General features: G+C 37.1%; 1 protein-coding gene across 3 annotated transcripts in view; it reads right to left on the reverse strand.

Annotated features, from left to right (window-relative positions):
* The window catches only part of LOC147866322 (uncharacterized), a 20292-nt gene extending 4702 nt beyond the window's left edge, over nucleotides 1-15590 (reverse strand). Inside the window, exons 1-16 of one of the 3 annotated variants that reach the window (XM_087316690.1) lie at nucleotides 14641-15590; nucleotides 8506-8709; nucleotides 8330-8413; nucleotides 7670-7729; nucleotides 7511-7555; nucleotides 7206-7411; nucleotides 6584-7099; nucleotides 6405-6489; nucleotides 6127-6324; nucleotides 5719-5808; nucleotides 5362-5424; nucleotides 3629-3703; nucleotides 3492-3542; nucleotides 3023-3100; nucleotides 2688-2822; nucleotides 2209-2316 (exon numbers count right to left, since the gene is read on the reverse strand). In XM_087316690.1, the coding sequence (XP_087172816.1) occupies nucleotides 2209-2316; nucleotides 2688-2822; nucleotides 3023-3100; nucleotides 3492-3542; nucleotides 3629-3703; nucleotides 5362-5424; nucleotides 5719-5808; nucleotides 6127-6324; nucleotides 6405-6489; nucleotides 6584-7099; nucleotides 7206-7411; nucleotides 7511-7555; nucleotides 7670-7729; nucleotides 8330-8413; nucleotides 8506-8709; nucleotides 14641-15054 (2412 nt within the window). In that variant the 5' untranslated portion in view covers nucleotides 15055-15590. Of the gene's footprint in view, nucleotides 1-2208; nucleotides 2317-2687; nucleotides 2823-3022; nucleotides 3101-3491; nucleotides 3543-3624; nucleotides 3704-5361; nucleotides 5425-5718; nucleotides 5809-6126; nucleotides 6325-6404; nucleotides 6490-6583; nucleotides 7100-7205; nucleotides 7412-7510; nucleotides 7556-7669; nucleotides 7730-8329; nucleotides 8414-8505; nucleotides 8710-14636 lie in introns of those variants that run through there. The other 2 variants (XM_087316691.1, XR_015529477.1) reach the window with 2 other exon arrangements.
* Nucleotides 15591-18917: the final 3327 nt, after the last annotated feature.

The raw sequence follows: 18917 nt of genomic DNA on the forward strand, positions 1-18917 counted from the left end.
ATGTGGGTGGGGGTGTGGTGGCTGCCTAGGGATATCATATAGTAGCTTTGCATATTCAAGCCACACCTGAGATGAGGTCAGTTGTGTAGTAGGTTGTATCTCATTAAACATTTTCCATGCTCAGTGATACACATGTGCTTCAAATTTAGCTAGATATGATCTCTTCTTCTTCCTCACGAGAAGTTAGAAGGTTGCTCTTGCTTGTTTGTGTAGAAATCCTGAGTTACTTCGTGTTGCAAGCATCTAATTGTATCATGAGATTCCTCATCATACTAACTATTTTGTATGGCTCTACCAGGTTTGGGTGCACAGTCTGTTGTGTCAGGAAAGGAAAATATGGTTACGTCAACAAAACATGTGTAACTTCCTTCTACAAAGAAATGAAAGGAAAATGCTATATTAGCATCTTCAAAAAACAAAAGTGAAATATAAGACCAAACTTACATCTATATGCAACTTAGAAAAATTATGAAATAAAGCACATTTAAAGTGCATCTAAACTCGGCAACCTTATCCCTACGTAGGTCAACTGTGATAAAAGTACAATGATACAGGAACATGGATACAACAAACAAGATGCAAACTATATATATACCTGGGAGAGGTACAATGTGAGTGAATCAGCCCATGAACACTCTTATAGAATGACATGAAACTAATGTTCTGTGTAGTGAACATCCTGAGAGTTGTCTCAAAAATGAAATGGAATCTCACATTAAAATCGCTAAAAGGCCACAGTGACTAATGAGTTCAATAGTTACATTCATATGGGTCTTATTGAAATCTGGTCAAATCAAGAAAAACTAAATTGTACCTAAACTATGTAAGTAGCTGTGAGCAGAGTACAATGATTAGGAGCCAAGTGTACACACTAATGCAGAGGATACAATGTACAATATAAATAAAAACATTTTTAGGGAAGGTGGATATGAATGAATCAGCAAATGAATGTTCTCATAGGGTGATCCGGTATCACATCAATGTTCTTCGTAGTGAACCACTTGTAAGATTAGCCTTGATCTCGGACAATGTTATTATACATATTCGAATGTAGACTACATCTATGTGGTAATCCCAAGCCTTACTGGCTGACTACTCTGCAGAAGAGAATCTAATCTACAGATTTCTAATAGAAATAGGCCCAAATATCTCTGATCATAGAAGTCCATAATTTGGGAGAATGGTTCAAATCTCTCCCTAAAGAGGCAAGCAAAGCATCATCAGATCTCTCAGTAAATTTTGCAGTGGCAACATCCATGCAGGACAATGAATACGGAAATGAAATGAAATGTGATATTAACATCCTCCAGGAAAAAGTGGCTAATGAGACCAAACGCTACACCCATGTGAATATATTGTACTTAAACTATTTAGCTAACTAGATTGTGATCAAAGTACAACAATATGGGACCCAATGGTAAAAGCAACAGGGAGGATACAATGTACAAAATAAATAAATATCTAGTAGAGTTAGGATGTGTGGTTCCACACATGAAAGCACTCATAGGATGATGCCATATGACTTGCTTTCCTACCTCTTCATCACGACCATTATTTCTTACTCTTCTTCTTATACAATATTAACTTCAGTTTGTCCTTCCGCATCATAAACAATGTTGTCCTGATCATACTCATCATAAATCCCCTTTTACATCACCAATCACACTGTCATCATTCATATATAAATATATGCATCATCAGAATCCTCTCTGGTAAGACTCATGGATTATTTTAGTACGAATTTTGCTTTGCAAATTTGGGATGAAGGGATCAAATCTTGGCAGGTGTATTATTATAATTTGAACCTGAATATAATATAAGTTGCATATTAACCTACTGAAGCGTGATAGTGTTCTTAGGACCTTGTGGGTTACGTGAGATTTGGAAAAAAAAATCCTCTCATTTTTCGTGACCCCACTGAGGACCAACAATTGTCCCTTCCACAATTTACAAGATTAATCACAAACTATATCTAAAGATGGGTTGAGTATAAAGAAGTTGAGTTTAAATTGAAACTACGGTCTAGCCAGGTTAAGATTCAAGGACATCGAGTAGACAATAACAAATCTTGGTAGCATCCTAAGTATGCATGGAATTGCCATGGTATGTTTTCTAACACCTTATCTTCTTTCCTCTGGTAATGAATTTGCAGGGATTAAAGTATTCAAGTTATATATTCCATCCTTGAAAAGACTATTAAGTACACACCTTATCATTATTTGACTGAACATTAGTAATAGTATGAGACCGCAGGTTTTTGCAGAGACTCTCCAAGTAGCTCCTTATGACAGTCAAGAAACTTTCTGCAGCACATGACTGTCAAATACACATCCCCATAAGAAAATGGGAGATACTGAATAAGAATCAATTTGAATTGTTTACAGGTATAAGTAGGGAACATTAGGGGTTATAATTGCTAAATCACTATTTTCAAGGATTCTGGAAACTTTCGGCTATATTTATGATAAGCATATTTGAAGATTTGGTAAATATTACAATGAAATTAGGAATATTCGCCAATATAGGCTGGGTTTTGTGAAGTTTTGAAATATTAGCCTAGTTTTTTTTACAGTGAGTTTTATAAACTAGTTTATTCATCCAACAATTCACTTCAAAAATACATGAAGTTCCTTATTTTTTACCCGCTTAAAGAGTTACTATACTCGACAATGCATACTATCACATACCTGGTCTTCATTACACACATATACAGGATGCTTTTTAGAATAGTCTGCGTTTGCCGCAAGTTCTGCGTGATATGGCTCTAAAGCTGAACTAAGCTCTCTCTGATGTGGAAGAGGAGGAGTATAAGGCATTGAAACCTGCACATTTTTAACTTTCGTAAGATAAAATCCAAGAAAATAGTAGAATGCAGGATTGTAAAGATGTAGATGATTTTTATTTTTTGAAAATGAGAGTTTCTAAGCAACTAAAATTTCTACACCATCAGCCTCAGGTGTCTACAATAACAACGCATTGTCTAAAAACTATTTGTGATATATAAAACCATGCCAACTTGTACCTTGTCTCTCTGCACATTCACTACCACAACACTAGATGACTTGGCACGTAATGCAGGAGACTTCTGTAGCATACCTACCTGCAAAATGAAGAATTGGAAATCCACTAAAAACAATATATATAAGTATGTATGTATTGCATAGATAGATAGATAGATAGATATAGACCTCAGTATATATGTATGTATACATTATCTATATATATGTATATACATGTGTGTATGCATACATTGATATATATGTGTGTGTATATATAGACAATCTGTTATTCGATCTTTCCGGAGGTCCAAGAAGCATTACATTATTTCAAGATCACATCAAGACTGTAATATATAGATAACAATTCAACTGATTCAATAAGGAATTATGATACTTTCAGGATTTATTGATATATGCCAATGGTAATTAGCTTCCTTCATGTTATATAATCAAATCAATAAAAAAGAGCATTTCGGATTTTGGAATACTTACAATAAATGGAACCGGTGCATCCAAGAAGTCAAGCATTTGGTTGGGAAGTATCTGAATTTAAGTATAGGTTATATTAGCTACCAATAGCTCTTGCTTCAGCACATACAAGCCTAATCTTGGATAAAGTACTTACTTACCGGCAGCATAAGACTTTGCCATTGGAAAGGTCGGATCAATGGAATTACAGATAAAACCACTGCTGAAAGCACACCCTGCAATCACACATTCCCTCTCAATCTCTCTCCATTGTAATCTCTTAAGATGTGATCTCTTGTTTGGTCTTATAGAGGGATAAGCTCGACTGAGCGGTTACACTTGGCTCTCTCCAGACTTCTGAGGATATGCCAATTATGACATAGATGTATACCGCATTGGAGGATATGTAGTATAATTGCCCGAGATTGAGCATGCGCGCCCACGCAGTTTGCTGTTCAGGACACGGGTGCCATGGGCTGATCTACTCAAGTTCTACTCCCAGATATATATATTGATTGTGTACATTCGTATCCTTCCTATTACCTGTACCCATGGTCCTTGTATCATTACTTTCATCACTTGGCTCTCTCCAGACATCTGAGGACATGCAGATTATGACATAGATGTATCATGCATTGGAGGATGCATAGTTTCATTGTTCGAGATTGAGCATGAGCCCCCATGCAGTTTGCCAAGATCTAGCATGAGCCACAACGCAGTTTGCAGTTCAGGACACAGGTGCCATGGGCTGATTCACTCAACTTCTACTCCCAGATATATATTTATTGTGTACATTGTATCCTTCCTATTACTTGTACCCGTGGTTCTTGTATCATTACTTTCATCACAGCTTAGTTACATAGGAGCTACCTTGTTTACCTACAATTTATTTTGCTTTATTTAAAGCATATTGTACTACAGATGTAACTTTCTGTCTGCTCGGTTACTTTGCCTTTTTCAAGACATTAATATAATTTGGTCTCTTTTCTTCATAAATATAACCATGTGATATTCAAGTTTGTTAAATTTAACAATGCTGTATTCAAGTTTGATTATCCATTTCCTAGAATTGCAACTTTCTAAGCAACATACACTAAAATTAACCTTGAACCAAAGACATCTACAAGTAACAATAGGGATGTGATAGCTAGACACATTTAGCAAGCATGCTCAAGAATCAGAAACAAACATTGCAGATGCCTAACCTACTAGGCCATCAGAGATCGAGATAGTCACCTCTGCACATGCTAGCCCATGTTTAGCAAAGATGTAAGAGTTCTTAATCAGAGATAATTACAGATTATCCTACTAAATCCCAATAGAATAATGATACCCTGCTGCAACAATAAGAGCAAACACAAGCCACACAGGTTAGTCACCATAAGCAACCCCAAATCCATCATGCCATATACAGAGGATGAAGAGGATATGACTTGACGTTGCGGGATTGAAGATCCATTAGAGAAGATGACTTGACCTTCACTAAGATCCATCTAGATTCTGAGGCACATCATGTATGTCTGAGCAGGAGATTCATATGTAAATACAAGGAGAACGTCATCACTTGTTTCTGAGATCGCTTACATGGACCCTAGATGAAAATGGCTGATGTACTCAAGTCTATATAAAGATAGTAACAAAGGATATAACTTGGCCTTGAATGAAATTCCTCAAGATTCTCAATCATACATGTATGTCTCAAAAGGAGATTTACATGTGAATAAAAGGAGAACCAACACATCATCACTGGTTCCTGAGATTGCTTACAGGAACCCTACATGAAAACGGACTGTATGTACTCAAGTCTATATAGACATAGTAACAAAGACATTACACTATCATTATGCATTATTAGATTAATTGAAATGATTCTAAAAGAATGTAAACGTCTTACCACATTGGGGCAAACTACAACGATCTGTTTCTCCAAGAGCACACAAGCAAACAAAGAAAGCACCTGAAAATGGAACATTGGCTTCAATACCAGATAAGCATGAATAGGCCTAGGTACCAGAACTAATACAATGTGGCATGCAACATTCAAAAGCGAATTTCATTTAGCATCACTAATCACTGCCATAACTACATAAAATTTCATTACATCCAGAAATCCAGGATGTCAAAATGCACATAATTTTCAAGCTGTCAAAGGATTTGGATGCATGGGGAAACTTGAACATGACATGCAACCATGTAACATGTCACCTTAGTGCCTTACTATTAAATTTCCAATCTTCAAAGAGTCACTCACATTCTCAAGAGATAAAACTCGGCATATAGTTGCAACAGTCCAAATTGAGATGGCTGCAGCCTCCTCGGCAGTTGCCAAGGTATGTTGCACCTGTCCATTACATGAATTATGAGCAAACACGGATACTTAAACAACAAAATGAATGTGCAAACATGAGAGAAGAAAAACAATGAAGAAATATATGGAGATAAGGAACAAACATCTAAGAACTTTTTAACAAATAGCTCTGCTCAATTTTCAGAATCACAAACATGGTCAACAAGCATATATCTGAAATCCTCTTTCATCAAACATGCATTTTTAAATTCATAATGAACCACTTCTATAATGTACCAAATCAATTCCAAACGGAAGTAAAGACAATCAAGCATGAGGACATACTAGGAACAAAAATAACTATTAGCTTACTTCAGCCATCTCTAATACTGATCGGCATTGTTTTAAGTGGACCGTTCTCCCTCCAAGCAATGTTGATGATTCATCTACAGATCTTATGAATTTCAATGGAGGCAAGTGCTCTAAAGGTTGGAATGACAGCGAAGAGCCCCTTGCAGGAACAGGAAGCTTGTAGTATTCATATAAAATTTGTAACAGACAATTACCAACCTAAAAGAATGCAGAATTAGCTCAGCAATGTCCTTTCAATAATTCACACCCACATGGTATGCATAGTAGTTAGCATATACCTCTGCTGATGAGCTGATATTATATTCCTGGCCAGAAGTTGATACCTCTCCATCATCATCTTCAGAGTTGACACTTTGTCTATAGCTATGAGACCGAGACAGAATTAATGAGTGTGAGAATTCTTTAAAGTTTCTTTAATCACGTGTATAAGTATCAAGGACATAGAACAATCAAGTACCTACTGATGGATTCTAGGCTTTCGACACGTTGGAGTCTACCCTCCATGATTGAGGATGACTCTGAATCTTCTGCACTTTCATAACAAGATAATGCTGCTTGTTTATTCTGCAATGAATCCAAGAAAACTTCGACTTCACCATTACTATTTTCCTGCATTTTTTCACAATTTAATCCCTTGACTTCAGAAAGGTCAGAAATGACTCCTGAAACAGATTCTAAACTATTTTCTTGCAGCAGATCACTTCCACTAGAACTTAAGCCATTTTGAAGCAAGAAATTTCTCTTCTCTTCCTCTACAGAAAGCGAGGCTTTTTCTTGATATACATCAGTATTTGAAGTTTCTTCCAATGAAGACAAATCCATGCTCTGCTCAATTTTATCTGAACTCTTCTGCAGATTCAATGATAATGTGTCATTCATGTCCAAAATACCTCTCTCCCCCTCCTCAAGTTCACCTACTGTCATCTCATTTACATGCTCAGTTATTCTATCCAGACGCTCCTGCGTGATTATACTGCAAGTCATATTTCAAAAAGAATGGATGGCATGTTCAATAATTTAAAACAAATGGAATGCTGATGTGAATAAAAACAGAAACACAATCTATACAAATAATAGACCTGTTCAGGACTTCAAAATGTAAATCAAAGAAAGGAAGCTTTGTGAGAAAGCAGTAACATCGATAAGTGGTCAACGAAAACCGACCAAGCGATTTTCTCACATGTATATCTTCTGTACTAGCATTCCGTCTCATGATGCCAGGTGGTTTCTTAACTAATTCTGGAACATAAATACAAACTCCATACAATGTTGCATTATCTGCAACCTGAAATAATACTTTCATATATCAGTCAACATACTGGGGGAAGACAGATATTAAGAGTTACAGATAAGCTCACAAAATCAGCTTTGTGTCCTTGCAAACCTTTAAGAGGAAAATATATGAAAGGTCATCCCGCATTACATGATCCTAAAACACAAACATGACCATCAAAAAACCATAAAGATCTAAACTTGATCTAAAAAACACACATCCTATGTTCAAGCAATTGAAACCTGCATTTCTTTCTCAAAAAAATGGTACCTGCCCATAGATTATTTCATTCAACTCGCTTAGTGATGGTGTACGCTCCACCAAATGAGCCTGCATCATATCATGAGTGAAACATCTCTATTTTAGGAAAGGAAACAATAATGATACAAGGTTCTTCTACCATTCCTATATTGAACAAAACGTTCCTTTAGATAATGTGTAAATCCGTTCTTATAAAAACATTGTACTTTGACATATGCAGTAGATCTGCATTAAGAGACACGAGGTCTTTAAGTGTGAGAAAACTTGATCACATCATGGGCCTTGCCCAACATGTTATCAGACCAGAATCCTGATTTGAGCTCAGGCACTGGATATATTGCAATATACATAGAAGTATTACACCAGGATAAAAATCAAACAAAACCAATGACACAGAACAGGAAAGGGAACAATCTACAGTTTCAGGAATGTGAATTTCAAATAGTGGCAGACTGAGTGTATGGGATTCGAAGCTTCTCCTATTTAGTGCAACAATAGAAGTTCATCATGTATAGCATAAACAAAAGGAGATATACCCTCCCCTATGCATGCTTCACTATTAACAACAAGATTAACAGAACCTACTCTTTGCAATCCACAAGCTTCAAAGCTGTAATACTTCTCATAAAAACTTTTTATGCAATGTGACTAAGAATATAGCATACTAACCTCGACACCACCTGGAAAACAAAAAGCAAACAGATCCTTCTGTCTCATTGGCAACCTCTTTCCAGGTGGAAAAGAAAAAAGAATCTGCAACAAGTATCCGTTCACACCTTACAATCACAAAAGTGTTACCAGATTGTGAGTGAAAATAACTTAAATATGACTTTCAAAATTATAACCTCTGGATCTGGGAATGCAGGAGTGATTCCACGGAATTGTTGTCTCATAACATCCCTAAGACGCTCAGGAGCATCGAGTTCCCTTTCCCATGTCCTCCTCTTCAGGAGAGCTGTTTCTAATGCTTGCGTCTCTGCTTCTGGATGAATACCAACCACAACCATGTGTTCAAATAAGCAGCTTGGCTCGGTCCACTTTTTTCTCTCCTGCAATACAGGAAATGATTTCTTTTAACAAAGTCAATCAACAAAGAACAATCACAGCTTTCTTTGGTCCCATCACTTGTCCTCATGCTACAAGTCAATCAAGGGCTACACAAATGGGATCCCAACCAGGACATTGCAAAGGGGTTATGCTCGATCAGGCTATAGAAATTCATCATGCACATAGGCCCCAGCCTGTGGACCACAACCTCACCATTATCTCTCACCATCACAGGTGCTTCCCTCGCTTCAGAGACCTCTCCATTCTGGATCGACCAATGCTAGATATCTTTCGAAGACAGAGAGAGAGTACAATATATCTGACTTGAGAATTTTACATGTATGGATGACAAGATTCTTTCGTTATGTCTTAATCATATTTCTATTTACCTTTCTTTTAGTTACATTTAATTTGGTTTTCTGTTCTCAAAGATGAGACAACATTTTATGATGTAATCTGTTGTTTGGTCTTATAGGCCATCTTGGCCTCTTAAAAGACATTAATATATAGTTCTTTCTTTTTTCCTTTTAAGAGTGACTATACTCAGTAAGATGCCTATAAATTTATAATTCCTCAAAAGTACAACTCATTTATAAGCGTCTCTTGGATCAGCCCCAAAATATCACTTGGTACGAAGATGGCCCACTACAAGACACACTTCTTACACACATTGGAGGATGGATTCATCATCAAGCCACCTTATACGGACATACATTTATCCTATGTGCTGTGCAGTGTGATAGGGCAGTTGCAAACTTCATCACATCAGTTACAGATTGAGGTAGGCAGATATACACGAATACCTCTAGAAGAAAGAATTTGCCAATTGTGTCATCATGGAGTAGAATCCGAAGAACACTATGTTTGTCACTGTAGTGTCTTTTATGAAATAAGAGGGAGATACCATTGCCTTTTTAAACAAGGCTTTAGCCCACTACGCAAGGTAATGGAATATGAGGACCAATGGTGCCTAGGATTTTTCTTGCTAGAACTCAAGAGACATAGGGAAAAGTTGTTGAAGGAAAATAATACAGGCACAAAATCTCATCCACAAAGAACAATTACAACTTCCTTTAGCCCCATCACTCCAACTAATGCTACAAGTCAATCAAGGGATACACAAACGGGTTCCCGACCAGGAGATAAGAAAGGGGTTACAATAGATCAGGCAATAACAATTTGTCGTGCACATAGGCCCTGGCGCCATGGACCACGACTTCAGCACCCTTGTCATCGACAAACAAAGGCCATTATCTCTCGCCACCACATGTGCTTCCCTCGCTTCGGAGACATTTCCATTCTGGATCGACCTATGCTAGAGATCTTTCGAAGTCAAAAGTTACAAAGTATCTAACTTGAGAATCTCACATGTGCCAAAAACCAGATTCCCTCCTCTGTTTTTATCTTATTTACTTTTATATTTACTGATTAATATTTATTTTATTTTGATTTGTTGTTCTCAAAGATGAGACAACACTTAAAGATGTAATCTCTTGTTTGGTCTTATAAGCCATTTTGGCCTCTTAAAAGACGTTAATATATCTTTATTTCTTTCTTATTCTTCAACAAGTATCTCAGTATCATGCATTTCATATTTTCATTACTTGGTCCCAATCTTGTATGGATGGGTCCTGCTGCAATACATCATACTCAGCATATATCTACTATATGCTTTTGAAATTATTGTAATGTTAATTGACCAGATCATAAGATCATAAAATCCTAACCTGTAAACCAAGAAAAATCATTTTTGGAACAGTTTGTACGTGAAGCTAGCTGTTTGATCACTATTAGTTACAAAATGCTTGGGATGCAAGAAGTAACAATCTGCTATACTGAGTATGAATTAGGCGATGTTTGAATCATTCAAAATAGGTGAAAAATCCCATTTTGTTCTTCCATCCCCACCTATTCCCATCTAGTTTTCTTGATGGGCATGCCTGCACATTATCATGTTTTGGAAGATTCTGTTACCCCTAATCCATCCTCCTTTCCTCTTGTCCTTACTCTCTCTTCACCTACCTTATTAGCATTAAAATAGTCTGTATCACCTATGAGAACCAGCAGTCATTACATCATTTACAATATTTTCTTACCTTGAAGATCAATAAAAGAAATCTATAAGTTGTCTCGTGTATTCTAATGTAACTTACCCCTAGAGTCAAATGTTACAATAATTTCTCATCTTGAATATTAATAAAGGACATGAATAAAACTTACCCCCACAATCCAATGACTGGGGGTATGCACTATAACCTAATGCATTCTCAAATAGATAAGACTTCAATCTTCTGAAGGTCTTTCACAAAGGCCAGATCAAAGACAGAGATGTCCCTTGAGAGAAGAAAAAAGACTCTTCAACATCGGGAGATTATGGCTTTGGTTTGCAATCGCAATGGCATCAAAGCCACTGTCCAAGTGGAGGTGAACTACTCTTCAACATCGGGGGATTATGGCTTTGGTTTGCAATCGCAAGGGCATCAAAGTCACTTTCCAAGTGGAGGTGAACTATGTGCATGAAACTTTGAAATTGTGTGATCTATGGTAGCCTCCTCAGATTTCTGAGGTTCAAGTTCTGGAAGATTCCTTCCCCTTGCACTAGGCTGAAGGTATTTCTTGGGGCTAAGCTTGTTGACAAAAGCTGTGGGAAACCATCTGCTCGTATGAATCTTTTTAAGATTCAAAAGGTTCTCTAGACTTTAGCAATTTTTCTTTGAAATGCAAGCATGGTTCCAATCGCATGGCATAATAAATGCACTACCCCTGTTCCAATATAGCTCAGATTGTCCTCACTTAGACATGAACAAAGTAGAGAAGAATAAGAGTAATCCAAACTTGCATCTCAATTGCACAATGGAAGAACATGGATCAGCTCCATAAGTCCTAATCATAACAAGATGGACATATCATCAGCGTACACATCTATCTCATGGGCTCCATATTGTGATAGGCCAGCTCAAGATCACGACATTATTTAGAGGTTGAGACAAACAGATATGCATAAAACACTACAAAAGAACACATTTGCCAATTCTGGACTTGGGGAGGATAATTAATTTTTCCATTGTATTGTTTATCAGATAAGGTAGAGATATCTTCCCTTCTTCAAACAAGTCTTTGGCCCACTCTACAAGATAATGGAATAAGAAGATGCTCGGGACTTTGTTTGCTGGAAATCAAATGCACAGAGAGAAAATGTTGAAGAGTAACAATACACCCACAAAGCTCATCAACAAAGAATCATGACTGCTTTCTTTAATTTCATCAGTCCTAATCATAAAAGTCAATCAAAGACTACGCAATCAGGGTCTTGACTACAACATTTGAGAGGGGTGATGATAATCAGATAATAGCAAATTGTAATAAACACAGTCTCCATGTAGACCATGGCCTTATCAACCTTAATAAACAAATAAAGATCAATATCACGCAACAAAAATGTGCTCACCTTGCTTCGGACTCCATCTTGGATGGAACCATGTTAGAGATCTCTCCAGGGCAGAAGTTTTGGCCCATCTAAGCTCAAAATGTTGAGCACTTAGTAAGAAGATTATTTGGTGCCTTAGGCAATTTGACTACTTTAGCTATACTTATTTTGGCTTGCTGTTTTCAAATATGAAAACATTTTAAGATAAAATCTTTTGTTCGGTCTTAGAGGCGATGTGTGGTTGGCCACACAAATAGCGGGAATGATTAGGAACATCATAATAGAAGGAGATACTTGCAATTAGAAGTAACCAGAGGGTTTTATACATGAACAAACAAGTGCAGCCTTCCAATGCAGATGACATTATGTTGATCTCCAACTCTCTGAACAGCCAAGAAAGACATCTAAATGCCTTAAAGTCATTTTACATAAATAAAGATCTATCAAATCAACATTGATAAAACTAAAGTAATGGTGTTTAAATCGAAAAGAGATCAAACCCAGAATTCTTCTTGGAGGCAGAAAAGGTGCTATACATACGATCCTACAGACATCTAGAAGTAACATTCACAAGGCCTTGATTCTGCCGACAAGATTTTGCTCACGCTCAACTTTCTCATGGATATGCAGCCTTTGGTGCCCTTGAGAGAGAATGTGCACACATCCGTTCCAAGAACCACAAACTAAATTGTGGTTTTTTGATACACTTGTAATATCAAACCTTCTCTATGGTGCAGGAATTTGGGAACTGCGCATTCATAGGGCACATAACTAAACAAATTTGGAAAGACCTTTGGTCTCGATGCTTGTCTGCATGATAAGGAACAAAGCATCCATGCCCATGATATAATCTGGCAAAGATAGGAGTGGCCTCAATAGTGACCAAGGCATTACTCCAGTTAGTGACTAGTATCCAGCACATTTGAGAGCTCCTCTCTATGCAAGGTACTCACGCTGAACATGGAGATTATCATTGTTGGTATGCAGAAATGCAAGAATTGGCATCAATATAAACGGACAACCCCTAATCCAAAAAAAATATTGTCCACAATTGAACATGTTGAAGCCAAAAAAAGATAGACCGGTTTGCCCCACAACGTCTCTTGATAGGAAGATCGACCCCTTTAAGGCAATCTTTTTACACATTCTGCAAGATGAATTTATTATATGGATACATATCGATGGTTTGCACCATGTATTGTAATAGACCAGCTCAACAGCTCTTTACATCAATTAGAAATTGAGATACGAAAATATGCATGCAAATCTATGGAAGAATGGTGCTGCCAATTGTGCCATCGAGGGGGATCAGATGAACACTATGTTTGCAACTGTGTTCTTTTTTCTGACATAACAGGGAGATACTACTGCCTCTTCAACCAAGGCACTGACCCATTACGTAAGGTAACAGAATACAAAGACCAGGAGAGATTGGGATTATTCTTGATAGAACTTAAGAGATACAAACAAGTTGTTGAAGGACAATCATACAATCACAATAGATCATCAACAGGGAACAAACAAAACTTTCTTTCACTCCATTACTCCTCATCCTTCAAGTCAATCAAGGACTACACAAGTGGGGTCTCAACCAACATACTCAAAAAGGGTTGCAATAGCAATATTCCATGCAAGTAAACAATGATCATCAGGACCATGGCCTTATCCTCATCATCAAAAATAAAGACCATTATCACATAGCATCAAAGGGGCTTCCCTCAGGTTCATAGATCTCTCAATTTGTTTGGTCTTCTAGGCCATTTTGCCTTCTCAAAAGATATTAATATAGCTTTCTTTCTTTATTTCTTTGCCTCTCAAATTCTAACAAAAAACATACCCAACGCACTCTTTGACCTTCATATTTGATTGTTTTCTGCAATGATATATTCCTCTTATTCTCATGGTAAATTGCGCAATGGCAAACATGGTGCTCCTCTAATTCCATTCGTTGAATACAACTTTTGGAGATATGACCTTCCAAGTTTATGCAAAAGCATCTTTCTTAACCACATTCAACAAAATCAAATATATAGCATTTCATTTCCCAAACAATACAATATGATGCATTCATTTGAATTGAATTCAACAAAAGACATCAAATATACATATACACAAAACATATATATATACATATACACACAAAAATAAAAGAAAGAAAGAGAAAACAAGGTTGCCACCATTAGCTCGAAACATATATGTCAAAAATAATAAAAACGTAACAAGATAGCTAAACAAAAAATTTGTAGCAACAAAAACTCCAAACATATATAAACAATAATGAACAGATGGAAACAAAAGTTAACAGTATTAGCGCCAAACATATAAATGGGTGTATATATACACATACAATGTACGTGTAGATGTATATGTATATATATGTTAACATATAAGAATGAATATATATGTATGTGTTTATATACATCTACATCTATAAATATGTATAAATGTTAAGTGTATACATATGCAAAAATAGCATAGGAATTTATTTATAAAGAACTAAACTTACCAACATTTGCATTTGGAGCTGTGTCCATTGCCTTTTCTGGCTAGTGAGATGTTCAGGGTTAAAAAATCCCTTTCGGCTGCTTTCTTTGGAGAATCCTTGGTGTTTCCACATCTTGGCAATGTGTCTTGAAAGTTTCTCAAAGGTTCCATTGTTATTGTTATTCTTGCTATTACTTCTATCATTGTTCAAAGAGAAAACGATTGAAGGTTTGGGGCGGACTGCAGCTGCATTGGCAATCACGACTCTTGCCACTTCCTCTGTTGTTGTTGATGTTGTTGTTGTTGTTGCTGCTGCTGCTGCTGTTGTAATTGTGTGAGAAATCAGTGGATTCTTCTTATTGTTGTTTGGCTCACCATCATGCTCATGATCATGATCACCGTGACGATCAAAATCTTCTTCTAGATTCTCTCCCATGGAATCTATTGGTCCGGAGTCTCAAGGAAAATTCTGAGGCTATTCTTTTGAGAATCTTTTGAGGATATTTGTAGAATCTTCCAAGAATATCCCCACAGGACCCCTCTGAGGATAAAGCAATAATTGTAATATTCTCCTAGATTCTCTTTCCCACAAAATGTACTCCGGCAGGAGCCTTCTCAGGGATTGTTCAATCATTAAAGACCTTTCACGAATGTTCCAAGATTCATTCCTCCCGTCGGGAATTACAGCAAGGGCATCTTGGCAAGCATATTCGAGGAAATCTGTGCGATGTTCCGGGGAACTTCTATGACTAGGATATTGGGGGCAATCATCACGGAGGCAGATGTGGGGAGATTTTTTCACGGTAATTTTTCAGGAGAATCTTTCCGAATACTGGGAACCGTTCTCGGCAATCCTTCAGAGTCCAAGCGTGCGCAATAGGAATTGAATGTCGGAGAGGAGGATTCCGAGGTACAAAATGGAGATGGAGAGGGAGCCGGGTTCTGTGTGTGTATGAATGCAGACATACACAGGGAAGGAGAGGAGAGAGAGAGAGAGAGAGAGAGAGATCTTTCTCTTTCTCTTTCTCTTTCTCTGAGTCTGTGTATTGTGTTGTGTCCTGATGATGATGATGATGATGAATCTTGTCTGTTCCTGGAGGGTACTGCGTGTAATTTATGAAAACTTATACTTCCCTTCTTTGCGTTAGAGAGATCTCTTTCTCTTTCTCTGAGTCTGTGTATTGTGCTGTGTCCTGATGATGATGATGATGATGATGAATCTTGTCTGTTCCTGGAGGGTACTGCGTGTAATTTATGAAAACTTATACTTCCCTTCTTTGCGTTACACATGTATGTACATACATAGGTGGCTCTGTTTCTCTCTCTCTCTCCCCTTCATCTTTGAAGAGTCCCTTTTCTTTTCTACTCTTATTTTTTTCCATGTGTTTCTTTCTTAATTGAATAAAAAAAAGAGAGTCCTGTTTTTATTTTATTCTTTCAAGCAGTTTTTTAAAACAAGGAATGGAGCCCTTTCTCAATCTCTTCTTTGCTCCATCGATTGCAAATTGACCTTATATTTTGTGTATGTGTGCACGTGCATTCGCCGTGTCGTCTCTCTATGTTCAAAGGGAAGAGCAGTCAAGCGAGCTCCTTCCAACACATCAACTACTCTGAACTTCGAGCACATGCCTACGAAGGTCTCTGAATTATCAATAGCTTCGACACGATTTGAACACCATGCCTCTTCTTGAAGAGGCAGGGAGAGTTTATTACCGACGCTCCGTGAATTTCACTAGTGAAGTTTTTGCTTTCCAAAATGCACATTGTGGCTGAAGGAGTGTCATTGTGACAGGTCATTTGTTGAATTTGTTTATTCTTGAGGGTCCTTTAATAGTCTTGAAAAACTTTGATGAAAATTACACCCTACAACTATAAAAAAATATTTAATCTAAAAAATAAACGATTGGGTCACAACAATCCTACTCTCCACTACAATCTTATCTTAACTGCATTGTATAAAAATTTTATGAACTTTAATGATGTTAGTGCCAATCGATCTCAACTTGATTTCATATGCATTTGTGGGTCCTTCCACGTATCAATGTCATGAGAGAGAACTTTATTCCCTCCTATACATATTCCATGTTGTTTTACAATTTATGATAATTTTTTGATATATAGATTGTTGCATAATGTGATGTATTTACAGTGATATATATAGTTTGGGACACTCCAGAAAGGGTGATCATATTAATCTGAAGTACACTAGGGTTTGGCCTCGTTCTATCAAAATATTGTAATCAAGATGTCAAGTCCAATCAATTTCAACTCAATTACATCTATGCATGTAATCAAATGACCAATGTTTTAGTTTATTTATTTACAAATTAAAACTTCGATGAAAATTACATTGTTAGGTCCTCATCCATCTAAACTCTACCACAATCTAATCATAACCCCATTCCATGGAAAATTATGCTTTGCAACAATGTTTACACCAATCAATCTCAACTCAATTACATCAACATTTATGTATGTCCATATCACCTTTGTTCTACTTGCTTATACACATGATTGCCTTTCATTGTGCATGTTCCTTGTTAGTTTTACAAATAAAATAAAACTAATTAAAGCTACAAATTTTTAATATCTATACTTAATCATCACTAATAAACATAGTAAAGGTCTTTTCATCACTAATGTATTGTGGCTTTCAATCAACTTACCTCGCCATTTCGATAGCATTGTTCGATGGAAAAGAAGCCCAACCACCTCTGCCCTCCGACCTTGGCATGATGATGTGGCAAAGTGACATTAATCTAATCTAGCTTTTTCCATTGATAAAATACTCACTTTTTATATATATATATACATAATGACATAATTGTAGTATGAATTATGATATTTCACATTATAAAAATTCTCATCATGAAGAATTTAGTCATTTTATTCCTTGTTAGAGCATGAAACCCATGTGAATAAAGGGGTACATAAGATTTTGATATATGTTGGATTCTATCATTCCTTAACTAAATGTTGTTATTTCTTCAAATGGATGTTGATAACACCAACATTCGATGACAATGATCCTAAATTGATGCAATATAGTAACGTTATGGGTATTATGGAAATGTAGATATAGTTGACCTTATGATGCAACAAATCTTGGTCCTTCAAATGTACTGCTTGAGATATGGGAAACATTGCTAGCATTAGTCCATGGGTAGTATGATAATATGTATGGTTCTCTAGAAAACGTTCATAAGAGAAGGACGAAGCTTTTTCGATTTTGGAGGAAGTTGCCCCTCTTTGTAGTGTTAGATCAAGGGCCTCAATGGAACTATCGACTTCCATGGACCCTTTCTTGAATATCAGTACATCATGGTAATGTACCGTATCAAGGTTCAACACCCCTTTATAAGTTGCTTTTGTATGTACAGGTTCTAGTATACATATGTGAATGTGAACGTGCGGAAGTCTATTACAAACCGGCTCTACTGGATAGCAATAGTTAGAGAGGAAGCTTCAATGGAAGCTTAACACAGAGAATATGCGCGGGAGAGAGAGAGAAAGAACATAAACTCTATTAAAAAATAACACTCTGTATATACAATATGCTTGACAACACTATTTATACAAGTCCAAGGAGGACTGACAGAAGTACCATGTACTTCGATGCTCATATGAGCAACTGACACTAACTACGAGGACTCTGACTACCTAGTAGTCTAGACGCGTATAGACTACTACTAGCCTTCCGGTTCACATTTGAATCGGCTCCCCGATCTGTCTCTCCGATCCGGCTCTTGGTTTTGGATATCATTCAATTCTTCGTCCTGGATACCGATCCAGATCTGGTTGAGCTTGCTCGCTCAACACTCCCCCTCAAGCGCAACTTGAGTTCGGATCGCAGTGTTAGTGTCTGTAGTAGCCGGTCCTTCCATCCGGCTCCTTCTGGCGTCGTTCCGCCTTGCTCGCGCTCCTCGTCCGGTCTGCTCCCGTTTCCCGCAACCCTTCTGGTTCCGCGCACCTCGGCCTCCTTGGTCGGCTTGTCTGCTCGCTCAACAACATACAATGTCATTTATTCTACGTTGTAAGCCTTTGGGCAGATAACTTTAACTTATAGCCTTCAAATGTTTTTAATACTATTGAAAAAAATCTTTCAAGGAAAAACAAAATTGCATGAAAAATGGTGTTGTTTGCACCTTCAAAAGTGCCCAATGTGAAGTGGTGACATCAGGAATCCAACGTTACGATAAACAAAGTTTGGGATTCAACTTTTGATAAATTTCATGAAAAGGTGCATATTCAAAGGATATTTAACCCTATGAACTATGAGAATTTGGTCCACGATAGCAA

The sequence above is a fragment of the Azolla caroliniana genome, unplaced genomic scaffold, assembly GCF_043228905.1.
Source record: "Azolla caroliniana isolate FFs.n. ecotype wild unplaced genomic scaffold, voAzoCaro1.0.p SCAF_3, whole genome shotgun sequence".
NCBI lineage: Eukaryota > Viridiplantae > Streptophyta > Polypodiopsida > Salviniales > Salviniaceae > Azolla > Azolla caroliniana.